The sequence below is a fragment of the Mercenaria mercenaria genome, chromosome 19, assembly GCF_021730395.1.
Source record: "Mercenaria mercenaria strain notata chromosome 19, MADL_Memer_1, whole genome shotgun sequence".
Classification (NCBI taxonomy): Eukaryota; Metazoa; Mollusca; class Bivalvia; order Venerida; family Veneridae; genus Mercenaria; species Mercenaria mercenaria.
Genome location: NC_069379.1, coordinates 42653406 through 42671521, shown reverse-complemented (window position 1 = coordinate 42671521; position 18116 = coordinate 42653406). Strand labels below are relative to the sequence as shown.

Genomic DNA, 18116 nt, shown 5'->3' with positions numbered 1-18116 from the left:
GCAGTAGGGTTTGAAAGCGATTAGCATGGATCCTGACCAGACTGGTCTGGATCCATGCTGGTCGCAAATGCACTATGTTGTTTTTTTTCATGGCTTGGCTCAAATGTAGAAACAAATCACAGCATACTGTAATGACAGTATGGCTGGGTAACAAAAAATAGTTAACAGGGATTTTATGCTAAAATTAAATCAAGTTCTGTAACTATTTCAATCTGTTGTGCTCAGTATATTATTGAATGATAATTTCTCCTCTTTAATGTCTGTTATGGTCTCAGAATGCTGCATCGTACAATGTGTTCTTTATTCTTTAACAAAATCTTTTTTAAAAAAAATTCCTTCCTTCTTTGCTAAGGGAGATAACTGCTATGAATGTGCAAACTTCTTTTCTGGTTAACAAGTTGACATGAGTTATCTTTTCCTGAATGGGCAAAATGTTAAAATTCTTCTAAAGTTTATGACTTTTTCCAGTCGTAGTCCGTTCTTGGAAGCCTGCTGTATGATTTTACTATATGCCTTTGTTGAAGATTACATAATCACTAGAGAATCTTTGGTACTTTAATCCACATAAAAGTGTTCATTTCCTTTTAATGATTTAAAGTAGGTTTATGAAATAGATATACAAATATATTTTCGTTATGATGCAGATTTACATAATCTGTGGTATTGTAATGCTCTGCAAAGATGCTAAAAACAGGAATTTGAAAATTCAGTAAATATGTTAAAAAAACAGGACTTTTGAAAAACTCTTTGAACATATGAAATTTAGCATGACAACATGCAGGCTACCAATGGCTGATTCTGACACTGGATTTGATGTCTTTTTACGTCTTGTGTATGATAGTCTATGGAATGTTGAAACGTAATTTCTTTCTCAATATCTGAATTAATTGTGCTAACTTTCAGACGTATGAAAGCACAGCGCAGGTTTGTTGTTGACGTGTATTCTATTTGTGTAACTTTTTCTCTAATTCCTTCCTTTCTTTGATCTTTTATATCTTCGATATTTTATTATCTCATATCGCAAGATTCTCATCATTGCTGTTGATGGTATCATTCATTTCCTACAGGTGTAAATGGGAGGGAAAAGTTAACTAGGATAAGAATAGGTTTCCACAATTTTAAACAAAACGGTGATATCTGCTAAGATATGAGGGCCTCAGTGGCAGAGTGGTTGAGGTCACTGATTTCAAAACACTTGCCCATTTCCTCTGTGGGTTTGACAAAATTGCTTTGGGATGTAGGATTATTATTTCATATGAGGAAGCCATCCGTCTGGCTTACTAAAGATTGGTAGTTAAACCTAGGTGCCTGTCCCAACACAGGGTGACATAAGGTTCAGTATTTAAAAAAAAAAAAAAAAGAAAAAAAAAAAAAATCCTGTTTTTGGAGCAAGATAGATCTGGCCCCAATTTCATGAAAAAACTTAAGTAATTGCTTAGCTAAGTCTGTTATTTCAAATGCTTGTTTTTGCCCTTTATGTGTCTTCAATGTTGACTTTTTCATCTATATCAGACCAGTATATGAATATTTCATAGATCAAAGCACAGCAATTCTGAATTTTACAGAAAATGAAGTATAAAAATAAAAAATATACTTAAGCAAATACTTAAGTTCGTTATATCGTGCTTAAATAGAAATATCATATTTGTGTGACTGAAATAAATACTGCAGACAAATACTACTAACCATAGTTTAACTTAGCTATAAATACATTGGTATAGAAAAAAATAACATTAAATAACAATAGCTTAAGCAATGGCACAATTTTAAAATAACAGACTTAACTAAGTAATTACTTAAGTTTTTTCATGAAATTGGGGCCTGCTTACAAGAAAAAGTTTGTTGTTGTTTCTGGGTATATTTCTTTTGATGGACCCACTTTCTGATGGGTGGGTCCTCCGTGGCCGAGTGGTTATGGTCACAGACTTCAAATCACTTGCCCCTCATCGATGTGGGTTCGAACCTCACTCGGGGCTTTGAATTCTTCATAAGAGGAAGCCATCCAACTGGCTTACAGAAGGTCAGTGGTTCTACCCAGGTGCATGGTCATGATGAAATAACTCACTGAGGGGCACCTGAGTCTAGCTGGAAAGTCCCCATATGACCTATAATTGTTTCTGTGTGACGTTAAACCCATTAAAATAAAAAAAAAAAAAGCTTTCTGATGGGTGGGGGTGGGGGGTGGGGTGGGTAGAGATGGAGTGGAGAATACACTGAAAAGGAATTGCACTGGGATGAATGATTCCATAAACCAATGCTTTTTTAGCTCACCTGTCACATAGTGACAAGGTGAGCTTTTGTGATCACCCTTCGTCCGTCGTCCGTCGTGTGTCCGTGCGTCCGTCCGTCCGTGCGTCCGTCCGTCCGTCAACAATTTCTTGTCTGCACGATAGTGGTTTCATTTATGATTTTATTTTAACCAAACTTGCACACAACTTGTATCACCATAAGATCTCGGTTCCTTTCTTGAACTGGCCAGGTCCCATTATGGGTTCCAGAGTTATGGCCCCTGAAAGGGCCAAAATCAGCTATTTTGACCTTGTCTGCGCAATAGCAGCTTTATTTATGATTTGATTTTTACCAAACTGGCACACAACTTGTATCACCATAAGATCTTGGTTCCTTTCTTGAACTGGCCAGATCCCATTATGGGTTCCAGAGTTATGGCCCCTGAAAGGGCCAGAATTAGCTATTTTGACCTTGTCTGCACAATAGCAGCTTCATTTATGATTTGATTTTAACCAAACTTGCACACAACTTGTATCACTATAAGATCTTGATTCCTTTCTTGAACTGGCTAGATTCCATTATGGGTTCCAGAGTTATGGCCCCTGAAAGGGCCAGAATTAGCTATTTTGACCTTGTCTGCACAATAGCAGCTTCAGTTATGATTTGAATTTAATCAAACTTGCACAAAACCTGTGTTGCCATAAGATCTCAGTTCCTTTGTTGAACTGGCCAGATCCCATAATGGGTTCCAGAGTTATGGCCCCTGAAAGGGCCAAAATTAGCTATTTTGACCTTGTCTGCACAATAGCAACTTCATTTATGATTTGATTTTAACCAAACTTGCACACAACTTGTATCACCACAAGATCTTGGTTCCTTTCTTGAACTGGCCAGATTCCATCATGGGTTCCAGAGTTATGGCCCCTTGAAGGTCCAAAATTGGCTATTTTGGCTTTTGCAGCCATATAGAGACTTCATTTATGGTTTTATTTGATACAAACTTCCAAAATATCTTCAACAACAATAAATCTTGGATTCCATGACAAATCAGATCCAATCGTAGGTTCCAGAGTTATTTTATATCTGATTACCTCCCCTGATTGTAGTCAAAATGGATTTATATCAGTAAGTACTTATAGGACTTATTTGAAATTTCATTATTATCATTAGTTGGACTGAGTCAATCAGGGTAGATAACTATGGACTGATTTTATGTCAAATTACCTCCCTTTATTTCAAATTAAAATGGGTATATCTCCGTAACTAATGAAGATACTGATCTGAAATTTCATTTCTGTCAACAGATTTATTTGGCAGATCCTTCTTTTGTTCACTTACAATAATTTTCTTTTTAATTACTTCCCTTTTACGTTAATATAAATAGCTTATTTTTAGTAACTTTTTTTATTATTGGCCGTAGGGAAAAACCGAGACCACTTTTCTGTGGTACAACATGGATGGTACTTCCAATTTTTAGGTGTATTTTGACATATCTGTACCTTGTAAGAATTTTTTTTTTCTTTTTGGTTAAATTTCTTTCCTTTGTTGTTCCTGTCCTTTGGACTTAGATATTTTTTCTGAGGACCTTCTTGTCCTCAAGTGCAATGATAACAGGTGAGCGATATAGGGCCATCATGGCCCTCTTGTTTTTAGCTCACCTGAGCAATGCTCAGGTGAGTTTTTCTGATCACTCAATGTCCGGCGTCCGTCGTCTGTCTGTCTGTCGTCTGTCGTCTGTCGTCTGTCAACATTTAGCTTGTGTATGCGATAGAGGCTGTATTTTTCAATTAATCTTCATGAATTTTGGTCAGAATGATAACCTTGATGAAATCTAGGCCGAGTTCGAAAATGGGTCATCTCGGGTCAAAAACTAGGTCACTAGGTCAAATCAAAGAAAAACCTTGTGTATGCGATAGAGGCTGTATTTTTCAATTGATCTTCATGAATATTGGTCAGAATGATAACCTTGATGAAATCTAGGCCGAGTTCGAAAATGGGTCATCCGGGTCAGAAACTAGGTCACTAGGTCAAATCAAAGAAAAACCTTGTGTATGCGATAGAGGCGGTATTTTTCAATTGATCTTCATGAATATTGGTCAGAATGATAATCTTGATGAAATCTAGGCCGAGTTCGAAAATGGGTCATCTCGGTTCAAAAACTAGGTCACTAGGTCAAATCAAAGAAAAACCTTGTGTATGCGATAGAGGCGGTATTTTTCAATTGATCTTCATGAATTTTGGTCAGAATGATTACCTTGATGAAATCTAGGCCGAGTTCGAAAATGGGTCATCTCGGTTCAAAAACTAGGTCACTAGGTCAAATCAAAGAAAAACCTTGTGTATGCGATAGAGGCGGTATTTTTCAATTGATCTTCATGAATTTTGGTCAGAATGATATCCTTGATGAAATCTAGGCCGAGTTTGAAAATGGGTCATCTCGGGTCAAAAACTAGGTCACTAGGTCAAATCAAGGAAAAACCTTGTGTATGCAATAGAGGCTGTATTTTTCAACTGATCTTCATGATATTTAGCCAGAATGATTACCTTGATAAAATCTAGGCCGAGTTCGAAAATGGGTCATCTGGGATCAAAAACTAGGTCACTAGGTCAAATCGAAGAAAAACATTGTGTATGCAATAGAGGATGTAGTTTTCAATTGATCTTCATGAAATTTGGTCAGAGTGATTGCCTTGATGAAATCTAGGTCGAGTTTGAATATGGGTTATCTGAGGTCAAAAACTAGGTCACTAGATCAAATTAAAGAAAAATCTTGTGTATGCGATAGAGACTGTTTTTTTCAATTGATTTTTATGAAATTTGGTCAGGATGATTGCCTTAATGAAATCTAGGTCGAATTTGAATATGGGTCATCTGAGGTCAAAAACTAGGTCACTTGGTCAAATCAAAGAAAAAACTTGTGTATGTGATAGAGGCTGTATTTTTCAATTGATCTTCATGAATTTTGGTCAGAATGATTGCCTTGATAAAATCTAGGTCGAGTTTGAACATTTGGTCATCTAGGGTCAAAAACTAGGTCATATCTAAGAAAATGCTTGTTTTATCGCAAGAGACCAATTTTTTGGTCCAATCTTAATGAAAATTGGTCAGAATATTAATTTTTGTTTCCATGAAATCACTAGGTCAGACATGTTTTACACTGTTATGGTGTGTTTCTTAGGTGAGCGACCTAGGGCCATCTTGGCCCTCTTGTTTTTCTTTTTTTACCAGATCCTTCCAGAAACTGGCTTTTATCTTACATTATACAATATAGATATGTGGGGTTTGTTTGTTTTTTGAATGATTTGCAATTATAATATGTTTGAAGTTTTTCTTGGCATAATCATGTTTTTGGGACAGCTTTTTTGTTTTGCAGGGTAAAGAATAGTTGACTCTTTCATCCCTAAAACTCAGCAAATAGAAGGTGCCATCAGTAAGATAGACAAGTCCATTGCTAAAGTTTAGGGATGTTAGAGGGTCAATTCATTTTACGTTTTATTTTCTTCAGGAGTTTGTCATTTTCTCCGCATGCTTGCTGATTACTTTGAATATTTACAGAAACCTTGCCTACAGTTACTATAATATCCTAGAAATGTTTAGTAATGATTTAAATAATTATATTTCTTTACTTTTTTACAAAGAAAAACATTTCTCTTGGGTTAGCTTACTGTAAAATCAATGAGATAAATGACCAAAAAAAAAAAAAAAATGAAAAATAACATGTAACATTTAGTCTAGATAGCAGTTAAATGCTTTTTATCTGTAAAATATTAGATCTATAATGAAAATTAAATACTAATACTAATAATGATAGATTAGAAGTAGATTTTTCTGGCTTTCTTACCAGCTTTTCATCACTAAATAGATAAATTCTATTCAATATCTAATTTGGTAGATTAAAGGTTGTTTTCTGGTTTTAAATAGTATTTTATTTTGGCATATAGGGGCCTCCATGGCCTAGCGGTTAAGGTCGCTGACTTCAAATCACTTGCCTCTCACTGATTTGGGTTCGAGCCTTGCTAGGGGCATGGAATGCTTCGTGTGAGGAAGCCGTCCAGCTGGCTTACGGAAGGTCGGTGGTTCTACCCAAGTGCCCACTTGTGATGAAATAATGCACGGAGGGGTACCTAGGGTCTTCCTCCACTATCAAAGCTGGAAAGTTGGCATATGACCTATAATAGTGTCAGTGCGAAGTTAAGCCGAACGAAATAAATAGATGAATTATTTTGGAATAACTGCCCATAACAAATACCAGACTATATAGTTGCCTAGATAAGAATAATGACTTATTTCAAAGTATATATTTATAAAATTATAAAAGAACTTAAATCAAGTCTGGCATAGAAATTCGATGGAGTAAAGGCTCAATATTGAAGTGTAACATGCATAGAAACAGTCAAATTTACTTGGTCTATAATAGGTAAAGAAAGGAAGAAATTTTGATATGATAAAAAGAATGTTACGTTTGTGTCTGTCCACACTGAATCGTTTAAACTTGTTGAATGAAATTGAGAAAATGCTCGTCATATCCTCGCATTTTATTCAACTTGCTTAATGAATTTAATATGGAAATATAATCTATATACAAAATTTTGGTTTATCCGTTCGAAAGAAACTGTTTTGATAGCTTTACTCTATAGAATTAGAGTGTAACGGAATAATTAATTCTTATATTTACTCATGACTATTATATATATGTAGGAATAAATATATATATAATGTACATTTATCTATCTTTAGTGTATCCACTTTTTAGACATATAATCTTTGTCCTGACTTTTTCATGAAATTATTTCAGGTTTTCTCATAAATTAATGCAATTTTCCTTTTTGAAGCTCAATTTGTGCTTCAGGGTGTTTTTAATAACTGCATGCTTGTTGTTATGTTGAATATATGTTTTTGAAACAACTTAATGATATGTAAATTGTTATGTTACAGTCAAAATACTTTGTGTTTCTCTATTGTTTCTTAGGCCACGTTTATGCTTACATGTCTTGAAAATTAGATACACTGTAAAATCATTTAATTTCGTGGTTTTGGTGAAAACGGCAATTTCGTGGTTTTGGTGAAAACAGCAATTTCGTGGGGTTATAAAATCATTGAATTCAATATTTGAACATAAAATGAATGGGAATTTTATTTGTTCATTGGGATTAAATTTCGTGGATTCACTCGACTACAAAATCCATGATAATTAGTCCCCCACGAATATTAAGGATTTCACAGTATTGTTTGTTCTAGTAATGTTAATATTGTTTGTAATGCTTCATGTTTTTAGTGGTTTGAATGCTTCAAAATCATTTTATTTTGCAAGAGGTTTATTTTTGCTATATTCACTGAGTGTATTTGGGAAAAATGGATACTCACAAAAGAGTTGTTATATATATTGTTATCCCTACCTGTTTCACATGTCTGGAAAGTATTGCGAATATTTTGCTTTTCAAACCAATACAAATTTTAAATATAGCAAACTTTAAACCTTACTAAAATATGTGATTATACAATTCTGTTTGAAAGTAGTGTTTTAAAGATAAAATGTTATTTTGTAGGCATATGAAGGCAATCCAGGAACTGACAAGAAAGCATCGGCTGAAGATCTCATCAGATACACTAAACCAATCACCCAGGCAACTGCCAAGGCCGTTGCCGCGGGCAACAGTGGTCGTCAAGAGGAAGTTATCGTGGTTGCCAACATGGGACGTAAAGCTGTGTTTGACCTGCTTGGTGTCTCCAAGGTGAGTACTGTAGTCCAAGAAAGCTGTAACTGAGACTGGTTCAAATTTTGTACCTAAAAGCTAAGCATTCGTTTATGTCTAACCTTATAAGCTGTGTCATTAAAGCTGCTTTACACAGAACAACTAAATTTCGTTACAGAAAAAAAAAAGTTCTACCTATACGTGGTCAGATAATTTTAGCAGTGAAAGTTGTTGAATTCAGCATTTTTTCAAAGATTGTGACATGTAAGCATGTTTCCTTAATATAATTTCCTTATGGTGTTTTTAGTCATTGTAACATGTGTTCTTTTTCTTCCAGGCCGCTGCAGCATCAGCAGAAACTCACGATATAAGAAGTAAAACAATCCTTGCTGGTAGCACGTGTGCCGGAGCTTACAAGCAACTTCTGGAACAAGTTAATGTGGTAAGATTTGATTATACCGTGCGTTGTTTGACGTAAATCTAGCTTGCTTATTTATTCTACAGGTTTAACGTAAATTACAGTCATATTTTTAATAGTCATTAGGTTTTCCTTATTAAACATCTACCCGGCTAGCTAACGGTAAGTTGGTGGTTTTACTTGTTCGCCTGCATGTGATGAAATAATGCCCGGAGGGGCACCTAGGGTCCTCCTGCACCATGAAAAACTTGAAACTCACCAAATGACCAATATTTGTGTCAGTGTGATGTTAAACCCAACAAAAATAATAAAAAAAATCTTTAAAAAAGAACATACTAAATGTACTGTGGAATTATTTTGTTGGCATGTAATTTTACGTTTATGACCAAGACTGCTTTTTTGTGGGACTATGAATATGTCTGCCGTGAAATCATTAATATTCATGGGGGACTAATTTTCGTGGTTGAGTTAATCCATGAAATTTAATCTCAACGAACAAGTAAAATTCCCATTCATTTTATGTTCAAAAGTTGAAATCCACGAATTTGTATCCCCACGAAATTGCTGTTTTGACCAAAACCACGAAGTTTCGTGCCCGCGAAATTAAATGATTTCACAGTATTTCAACTTATGAACATGAAATGAATTTGGTAATTTTCCTTGTTCATTTGTATTTAATTTTGTTGATTTCGCAGTATTCTGTAGGTATGTTTTTACTGTGATATAAATTATTAGTCTTGTAGACATATTGCTGTCTCTGTGATACTGGTTTTACTGAAAACTGTTTTATGTTTTCATGATACAGGCCTACAGAAATGTAGCCATGCATGTTCCCCTGACGTTATTTGAACAGAAATTTGAACATATAAAGGACGTATTTTACAGGTTTTACAGAAACCGTCAGTGGAAGCGAGACAACAGTTGACCGTGTTATCTCGGCAGGTAGCTACAGCTGTTTCTGAAATAGTCCATGCAGCGGAAGCTATTAAAGGTAAGTTTTCAAACGTGATCAAGTCTTTCTTTTATGTTTTTTACTTTTTACAGGACAATTTCGTGGATGATGTGTTCTTTGTAATTTTTTGTGGTGTTCATTATTACAGTATGTAAGATGTTACTCCTTGCGCATATGAAGGGACTTCTGTGGCAGAGTGGTTAAAGTCACTCACTTTAACCCTTATCATGCTGGGCACGATTGATACTGCCTTTGCGACCAGTGTGTATCTTGATCAGCCTGCACATCCATGCAGTCTGATCAAAATCTGCACTGTTCGCCATTCAGTCAGTATTTTTTGGTAAGCACCCCTTTTAACAGTTAATGGTACTGTCCAAATTGAAAGAGGGACAAGTTTATTATAGAAATTTAGTGGGGTAAGGATTAAATTAATACTTGCCCCTCACCTCTGAGGGTTTGAAACCTAGCTTAGGGTGTACGATTATTCTATCATAGGAAGCCGGGAAGGTTAGTGGTTCTATCCAGGTGCCGGTTTGTGTCTGAATCTAGGCCTGGAGTGCACTTGGGGCGTAGGGTCTTGTCTTTCTCATTTGGGTTGGTATCTGTTACTTGAATATTTCGTTTGGGGTGGAGGGTGGATAATTTACACACAAGCGGCAATACAGAGTTTTAAATGGCGTACACCTATGTTTATGGGTGAGTTAATATCTACAATTTGAATTTAATAGAATGAAAGTTTTTGGGTTTATACGTGTTTTGAAATAATTAACAGCTGGGTTTATTGATGAAGGTAAAACTTTATGTAACAACCCTCACGGTGAAAGCGACACTCCTAGAAAGTCTCCAAGGGATAAAGGTGAAAGATTACATCATACCTTTAGAATTTTGAAAATATTTCCGACATCTTGTACAAAAATTAAGTCGCATATTCCAAGGTCCTAATGTTTGTAGTTACAGCCCCACTGTGTCCTTGGCGGTCCTTATTTTAGTTATCATTTGAAAAGTGGCTTATCTTCATTACTTTCACTTGGTAATGGTCACAATTTTTATGTCAGATCTGTAAAACACTTTAATTGCAAAAATAAACACTATTTCGCTCAATATTTGCAAGTTTTGGACTTTTGCATATTGTGAAATCTTATAGCAATACCTGTCTGTTCAACAGTCGTACAAAAAGCGTATTTGAGGAGAAATTTACATGACTTCATAGATTCAGCATTTTGAAGGGAAAAAATGTTCTTCAATCCTTAGCCTACTGGCTGCAAGTGATCTGCCTTTGCGACCAGTGCAGACCAAGGTCAGCCTGCACATCTGTGCAGTCTGATCATGATCTACACTGTTTGCCATTCGATTGGTATCTTTTTGGTAAGCACCCCTTTTAACAGTTAATGGTACTGTCCAGATTGAAAGATGGACAAGTCCATTATAGAAATACAGCAGGGTAAGGTTTAAGGAAGTTGCTGTGTTGAAAGTGTTTTACAGGATGCTATTTCGAGTTGAAGCTTCATCTATTGAAAGTAGGTCTGGCTTCAGCTCTGTCATTATCTCATATTAGTTATCGTTCAGAGAATAAATGTCACAGGCCTTATTTGAAGCATCTTTACAAACACCATATCTAAGGACCAATGATGTAAGGCTGCCTGTAGATATTCCGTTATGCCTTAAAATAGGTCACAAACATTGGGCTGCCTATCTTATTTTTGGTCATGTCATGCAAAAAAAAAAGTGCAAGTTCATTTAGGTATATATTGCCCTTGGTATAGAAAACCTAGCTTGCGCTACATTTGAGAATCACAAGAATCTTAGTTTTAAGGACTGGCAGCCTTACTGATATTGGAGAATAGCATTTACTATCATGATAGGAGTTAGTTATGTAGATTACGTTAAATGCTTCATAAATGATTCTTTATTGCATAGCGTTTGTTTTCTTTATTTCTTAACTTTTGCCTCGTTTGTTTTTAGTATGCCTTTATGCTCTTTTTCTGTTTCTTACTTGACCAGATCTGTGCACTCTTTGAGCTCATGTTTTAGAGCTGTTGTTTCCCCAGAGCGCTTTTAGAGCTTTTCTGCATTCTTTGAGCTCTAAATGTTTCTGCATTTTTCTGAGCCTTTCGAGAGCTTTCCTGCATTTTCTAAGCTCATTTAGAGCTTTTTTGCATTATCTGAGCTCTATGAGAGCTTTTTTGCATTCTCTGAGCTCTTTTAGAGCCTTTGCATCCTAGACGCTCTTGAAGAGCTTTTTCTGCATTCTTTGACCTTTTAAAAGTTTTTTCTTCAGTCACTTAGCTCTTTTTGAGCTTTTCTGCATTCTCTGAGCTCTGTTAGAGCTTAGAGAAATCTCACTGTCTACAATCTAATCTTCCTTGCCTCTGTTCGTCTTCGGTCTTGTTTATTTTTCTGTTCCTGCAGATAGTTATTGTTTTGCTTTTAATGCTTTCTTTTGTTTCTTACCCCTCAGCAAATTACAGGATGAACCCATTTTGGCCCTTAAATCGGCAATCATATTACGAAGGTTGGCCCTTTATTTCGCATTTCTCCATTTTGAATTTTCCCCCCAAAATCCCTTATTTTCTTGAAATTGATACACCAGATGAATTAATTTTCATCCAGACTATTAAGCATGTAAAAGTAAAAAGATACACGAAAAGTATTTTTCCAAATTTCATCGTAAATGAAACAGGATTAATGTTATTCTGCTGATACATTGGCAGAAATAAACAAACAAACAAAAAAACACACAAATTTTAATGTAGAAAAAAATGCCAGCAATTTTTCCGAGACTGGCAGCAGGCAAAAATGGAATCATTTGATGTATTGTTAGTAACTTGTAAAAAATTTATCTGGTGAATCAATGTTAGATTTTGGAATGCAAAAATATAAACACTAATCCCTGTATAAAGATTTCACTCTAAATGAATGCCATCCCTGTATCATTTTCCATATTGCATGATCATCAGGTAGGTAGTGTATAGGAATTAATTTCATGGATGCCACAGTCTTAAGGTTATAAAGTATTGGAACCAGTCTCGGAACTCTGACATTTGATTGGCTGATTCTGAGCACAGGTTTGAAATTGACCAATGAGAAGGTTGAATTCTTTGACTGGTCTCCAAACCAAAGTTTGTAAGAAGGATTTGAACCTGAAGTGGTATTAGAGATACCACTTTTAAACTTCTCACTTAATAAATTTATGAATAGAACAGAAGATGGACACAAATTGAGGTCTTTAAGTGTGTCTAGTTTGAATTCACAAGTTTTCATAGTTTGAAGCTTCCAGTCATTTTCAAGATTTAAGCTATAGCAGTGTAATTTACAAACAACATTATTTAGGAAATGGACCACTTAAGATGGAGAAGATGACTTCTGGGTAGTTAGGCCGATGTAAGCTTCCACAGAAATTCTTGGTAGTTAGGCCAACATGAGCTTCCACAAAAATTCTTGGTAGGCCATTGTAGGCTTCCACATAAATTCTGAGTAGTTAGGCCAATGTAAGCTTTCACAGAAATTCTTGGTAGTTAGGCCAATGTAAGCTTCCACATAAAAAATCTGGGTAGTTAGGCCACAGGAAGGTTCTGGCTATTTATTAAATATAACTTATGGGCCTCCTTGGATGAGTGTTTAAATGTTGACGGCCACAAAGCACTTGCCCCTCACTGATATGGGTTAAGCCTCATATGGAGCATAGAATTCATCATGTGTGGAAGCCATCCAGCAGGCTAACAGGAAGTCGGTGGTTCTACCCAGGTATCCACAGGTGATAAAAGTAATGCTCAGAAGAACACCTAGGGCCTTCCTCCAACATGAAAGCTGGAAAGTTGCCAAATTGCCTATAATTGTTGGTGCAGCATTAAACCCAACAACAACAAAAAAATAAAATAAAATGTAACCTATATTGAAGTGACTTTGTTGTATATTGTATGAGTTAGTGATTAACGGTCCTACCTTTCTAATCTAGTGTGACTTGATGAAAAAAAATATATATTCATTTGTTGTTTATGTAAATCTGTTTAAAGTATTCGGATATTTCTATGAACTACTGTATATTTCTTTACTAACGCCTCTGGGGACATAACATTTTAGAACAGCTGGCTTACGGTAGGTTGGTGGTTCAATCCAGGTTTCTGTCCATGATGAAATGATGGATGGAGGGCACTTGGGGTCTTTCTGCACCGTCAAAGCTGGAAAGTAGCTAAAACAAATCAGAATTTTTGTTGGTAAATATAAAAGGGTGCACTTTTTAGGATAAGAGAGTTAATTATGGAATATACAGTAGTTCTTATTTTATTGAGTGTATACAATATAGATTGCTACATTAGCCCTTATCATGCTAGACACGATTAATTCTGCCTTTACGACCAGTGTAGATCATGATGAGCCCGCACATCTGTGCAGTCTGATCAAGATCTGCACTGTTTGTCACTCGGTCATTATCATTTTGGTAAGCACCCCGTTTAACAGTTAATGGTTTTGTCCAAATTGAAAGATGGACAAGAACGTTAAAGAAATTTAGTAGGATAAGGGCTAATGTGGAAGAAGAGTTGATGACATTTCATATCTTTTAGAATCTCAAAATGTACCTGGTTTTGTTACCTACTGAAATTAGCTCTGTAGTAACTGTAACTTAATTTGATTTTGAAATATTTCGAAAAACATCAGAAGATGAAGAAAGTATGTGTGGCTGTGTTTTGATTGCAGATATACCATTTGTTGTATATTATTTATCGCAAATATTCTCTTTTGTGTTGTGTGTAGTTTTTATAGCAAAATTGATAATTCTTCTTGACAATGTGTGCTATGTGACAGTTTCATTGGAACTATTTTTTTTCTCTATGTAGGGTTCTTTTAGTTTAGAAAATTCATTTAGAATTCATAAGTCCTTTTGTTTGTAATATAGTTATTATACTTTATTTTGTGTAATAATTTGCAAAGACTCGGAATAGTTTTTTTTTTAGCTTTAATAGAATTTTTATATTCATTTGTACAAAAAAGGCTGGATTAGTTTTGAAATAAGTTGCCAAGAAAGTAAACATGGTTCTTCTTTGTGTGCTTATAAGTTTCCTTAAGCAAGTTATTGGTGAAAATGAAAACCCTATAGATTATATTTTCAATTTTGACATGTCTGTTCATATCTTATATAATTATTTTCTGTTCTTGAATTTTGTTTACTTAGAATCAACCCATATAAGATGGTCCCATATTGTCCCAGGTAAAAACGAAATACCCATATAGTATTTCAAGTTCTTAAAAGTGCAGTAAACACATTGCCTGCTGTTCCATGGCAGAAATGTATTACTGTACTACAAAAGACAGTATGTAATATTGTATTCTATAGTCACAGTTTTAAGTTATAGTTTTATTTTAGGTTCCTGTTTTTTCATTTTTAGCCAATTTTAAGTTATTTTTCCCCACAAATTGCTTACTGTCTCTGAAGCCTGTGTTTTTCATGTTTAAATATTGACAGTTCATCTTTAAGTTGAAAATTTTTATATTAAATTTTCAAACATTTTGACTGGTCATCTTTAAGTTGAAAAAAAAAAAATACTGATTTGTCAGTTAATCTTTAAGTTGAAAAATTCAACATTTTGGCTGTTCATCTTTTGAACTGAAAAATTTTGTATTACAAATGCAAATATTCGGCATTTGGAAATTTATCTGCTGAAGGTTTTGTATTACTCATTGAGCATTAATTTTTGACAGTTTGTCTTTAAATTGATGACCGTTCTGGAAGAGTTTTTGTAAAGATGTCAGAAACGTATGTCAAATTATCCCATTGTTGAAGTTTAGACATAAATTTGGAATTCTCATGCAATATATAATAGTTTTTCGACTTTGAAGATGAAGTGGCGGTATTTAAATATTTTTTAGCAAAAAAGTCCCCGATTGTATTAATCGAATATCGGTCAGAGACTGCCAAATTTAGTGAAATATACATTGATAAAAAAGGGCTTCAGAGTGTTGTTATTTTTTATAGATTTTTCTAACTGTTCTAGTCAATTAAATTACACTGATCAGGTAAAACATAGTTAGTAGCAGAGACCCCCCACTCCAAAAAATAAGATAGTTCTTTACTTATTTAGTAGGAATTTTTTTGCATGCTAATTTTTTTTATTACTTATTGGTAAGTTAGTAAATGAAATGGCTTTGAAAATTCTAAGTCCTTAAATGTTGAATCTGCATTTAAAGGTCAAAGTTTTAGCTGATTAAATGTAGCTTTTTTGAGGATGTATTTATATATTTTTAAAGTCCATTTGTATTATCTTAAATATTTTATTACTTCCTTCCTTCCAATAAAAAAAAAAAAATGAAATGAAGCGACATTTCAGAAATACTTTTGCAATATTGATGAAGCAGTCTGTTTTGTTTTTTAGCCATTTTAACAAGCGTATATCAAATATAGATAAATGAAATATTTTGAGTGACCCCCGAAATAAAATCCCGCATGTTGCATGACACTGATCACAAACTTTTTGCAGTAATAAAAACTTAAGTAAAAAATTTATTTTTATTTAAATTACCCTCTGCAATATTACAAGAAAATATATATATTTTTTTTTTCTAAATTAAGTTAATTTATCGTTAAACTGATATTTGCTTGTGATAGTTTTGTATTTAAATAAAGTTGTTGTAATAAACAGGTGTTGTATAATATTGTACTTGTTAAAATTTCTTGATTCCAATTGTTCATTGACTGACTCATTTGTGTAAAAATGAAATTCAGGTCTTTTTATATGGAAGAAGTTAACCTTTAATATTTTTGTGGCAGAAGTAAAAAAGATTGCTGGAAATGATTTAGCGATTAAAGGGAGATAACTGACCAGATGAAAAAAAGTAAAGATAGTTGAATGTTGAAAATTGTAAATTTTCTAGTTACAGCCAACGGTTGTGCTGTTTCATAGATAGAATAGTTTATATCGGAAAATAAAGGATGTATTTTGTTTATATTTTAGGAACCGACTGGGTGGATCCGGAAGACCCGACCGTTATTGCAGAGAATGAGTTGCTCACCGCGGCTAGTTCAATAGAGGCGGCCGCCAAGAAGTTGTCACAGTTACAACCCCGACAGAAAGCAAAGGTACTGGTAACCAAAAAAAATTAAGTTGATTAACCTTTAATTTATAAAATGGAGTGGTCTGTCATTTAATTGGGGCAGTACTATTTATTATTTGGAAGGGGTGTTTCCTGAAAATTTACGGACGGAATAGCGAACAGTGCAGACTAAGATGTACATTTAGAGTAATAAAGGGAGGTAATCATAAACATAGGAAAAAATGATATTTTCTACTTCTGTGAAATCATTTAAATTTGTTGGCATGAAATTTGCGCAAATGTTAAAAAGGACTGTTTCGCCTAGGCTTTAATTTGCACATTTTCAATTTTTGAAAGTTAAAAATAATAATAGCGCTGTCTTAAATTTGCGCATCTGTCCTAGTGCGAAATACACGAAAACTTGTTCTACGAGAATAAAAATGATTTCCCAGTATGTTTAAACAGGATGCAAACATTTGGTAAATATATGAAAAAACAACAGTTATTGAAAACAGGATTTAAGGGGAAAAAGACATACTTTGTGTTCATAACAAACAATGTGACAGCCAGCAAAGGCATTTATAGCCTTTATCTGAATCCTAATCATGCTGGACACAATTGAATTCGCCTTTGCCACCAGTGCAGATCATGATCAGCCTGCACACGCATGCATTCTGATCATGACCTGCACTGGTCGCCATTCAGTCAGTATCTTTTTGATAAGCACTCTTTCTAACAGGTAATGGTTCTGTCCAAACTGAAAGATGGACAAGTTCACTATAGACATTTAGCAGGTTAAGGGTTAATATTGAATTAAGTCCCTTTCGAACAGAGACTTGCTTAGACTGTGGACTGCATACAAAAACATAAAACAGCAACAGAAGGAAAACTAAAATTTTGAAACAATAGTTCAGTAGATTTCAGGCTAATTCACAAGATTGCAAAGATCCGAGGATAGGAACAGACAACAAGCTGAAGAAATGAAGAAACTGGAGATAATGATGTTTATCATGGTTTAATTGGAAACGGAATGACACACAACAGGAAATGTTTTAGTTCGGGATAACTTTCTATATTTAGCAGATTTATAATCAGATAACATATAGTGTACTAACTGTGGTGATGGGACCTGGTTGCAGCGAGATATGTTTGATATATTTGGTGGGTTATATTTGCCTCCACCGAATACCAAACATATCAATGTTGCTTCAAGGTAGAGCTTCTAACATACTTCAGTACACAGTCATGCACTTAGTGAACTTGCAGAATTTGGTTGTGGTAGAAGATTTGGTAGAGGATCAGCCATAATATAGGCAGTGAGTTATATTTGTCTTTACAATATACGTGACATAACAACGTTGCAACATACATGGGTACACGTGCACTTAGACAGTGATGAACTGCTGTACCTAGAACTTTGCAGAATTTGGTTGTGGTAGAAGATTTGATAGTTGGTCAACTAAAATATATGCAGAATTATTTCTTTAAGGAGTATTCTCTTTGTAGGTTTGAATTTAACTATTATGTTAAATGCACATGCACTTGAAAAAATGAAGAACATTGAGTATAGATATACATGTGCAAAGATGATGGCCGATATAGAGGACCTTGCAAAAGAAAAGCTGGACAAATGGTTGTTTGAAATGGCTGAAAGTTTAATAAAGCTTTTTATGTTAAATATACAATATGAATTAGTCTAGACTTTCTAATGTATATTTATCTAGTAGCTAGATAATAATTAATATCAGTAAACTCACAGGTAAATGCTGGAGAAAAAATTTGGTGTTGGCGTGAGATT

At 34.5% G+C, this 18116-nt stretch overlaps 1 protein-coding gene across 1 annotated transcript in view; it reads left to right on the top strand.

The window, feature by feature from the left end:
* LOC123542281 (talin-1-like) overlaps positions 1-18116 on the top strand; it is a 162709-nt gene that overhangs the window by 123459 nt on the left and 21134 nt on the right. The window contains exons 47-51 of the mRNA XM_053531326.1: positions 904-924; positions 7776-7961; positions 8260-8364; positions 9226-9331; positions 16240-16364. Coding sequence (XP_053387301.1) covers positions 904-924; positions 7776-7961; positions 8260-8364; positions 9226-9331; positions 16240-16364 — 543 coding nt within the window. The remainder of the gene's footprint in view (positions 1-903; positions 925-7775; positions 7962-8259; positions 8365-9225; positions 9332-16239; positions 16365-18116) is intronic.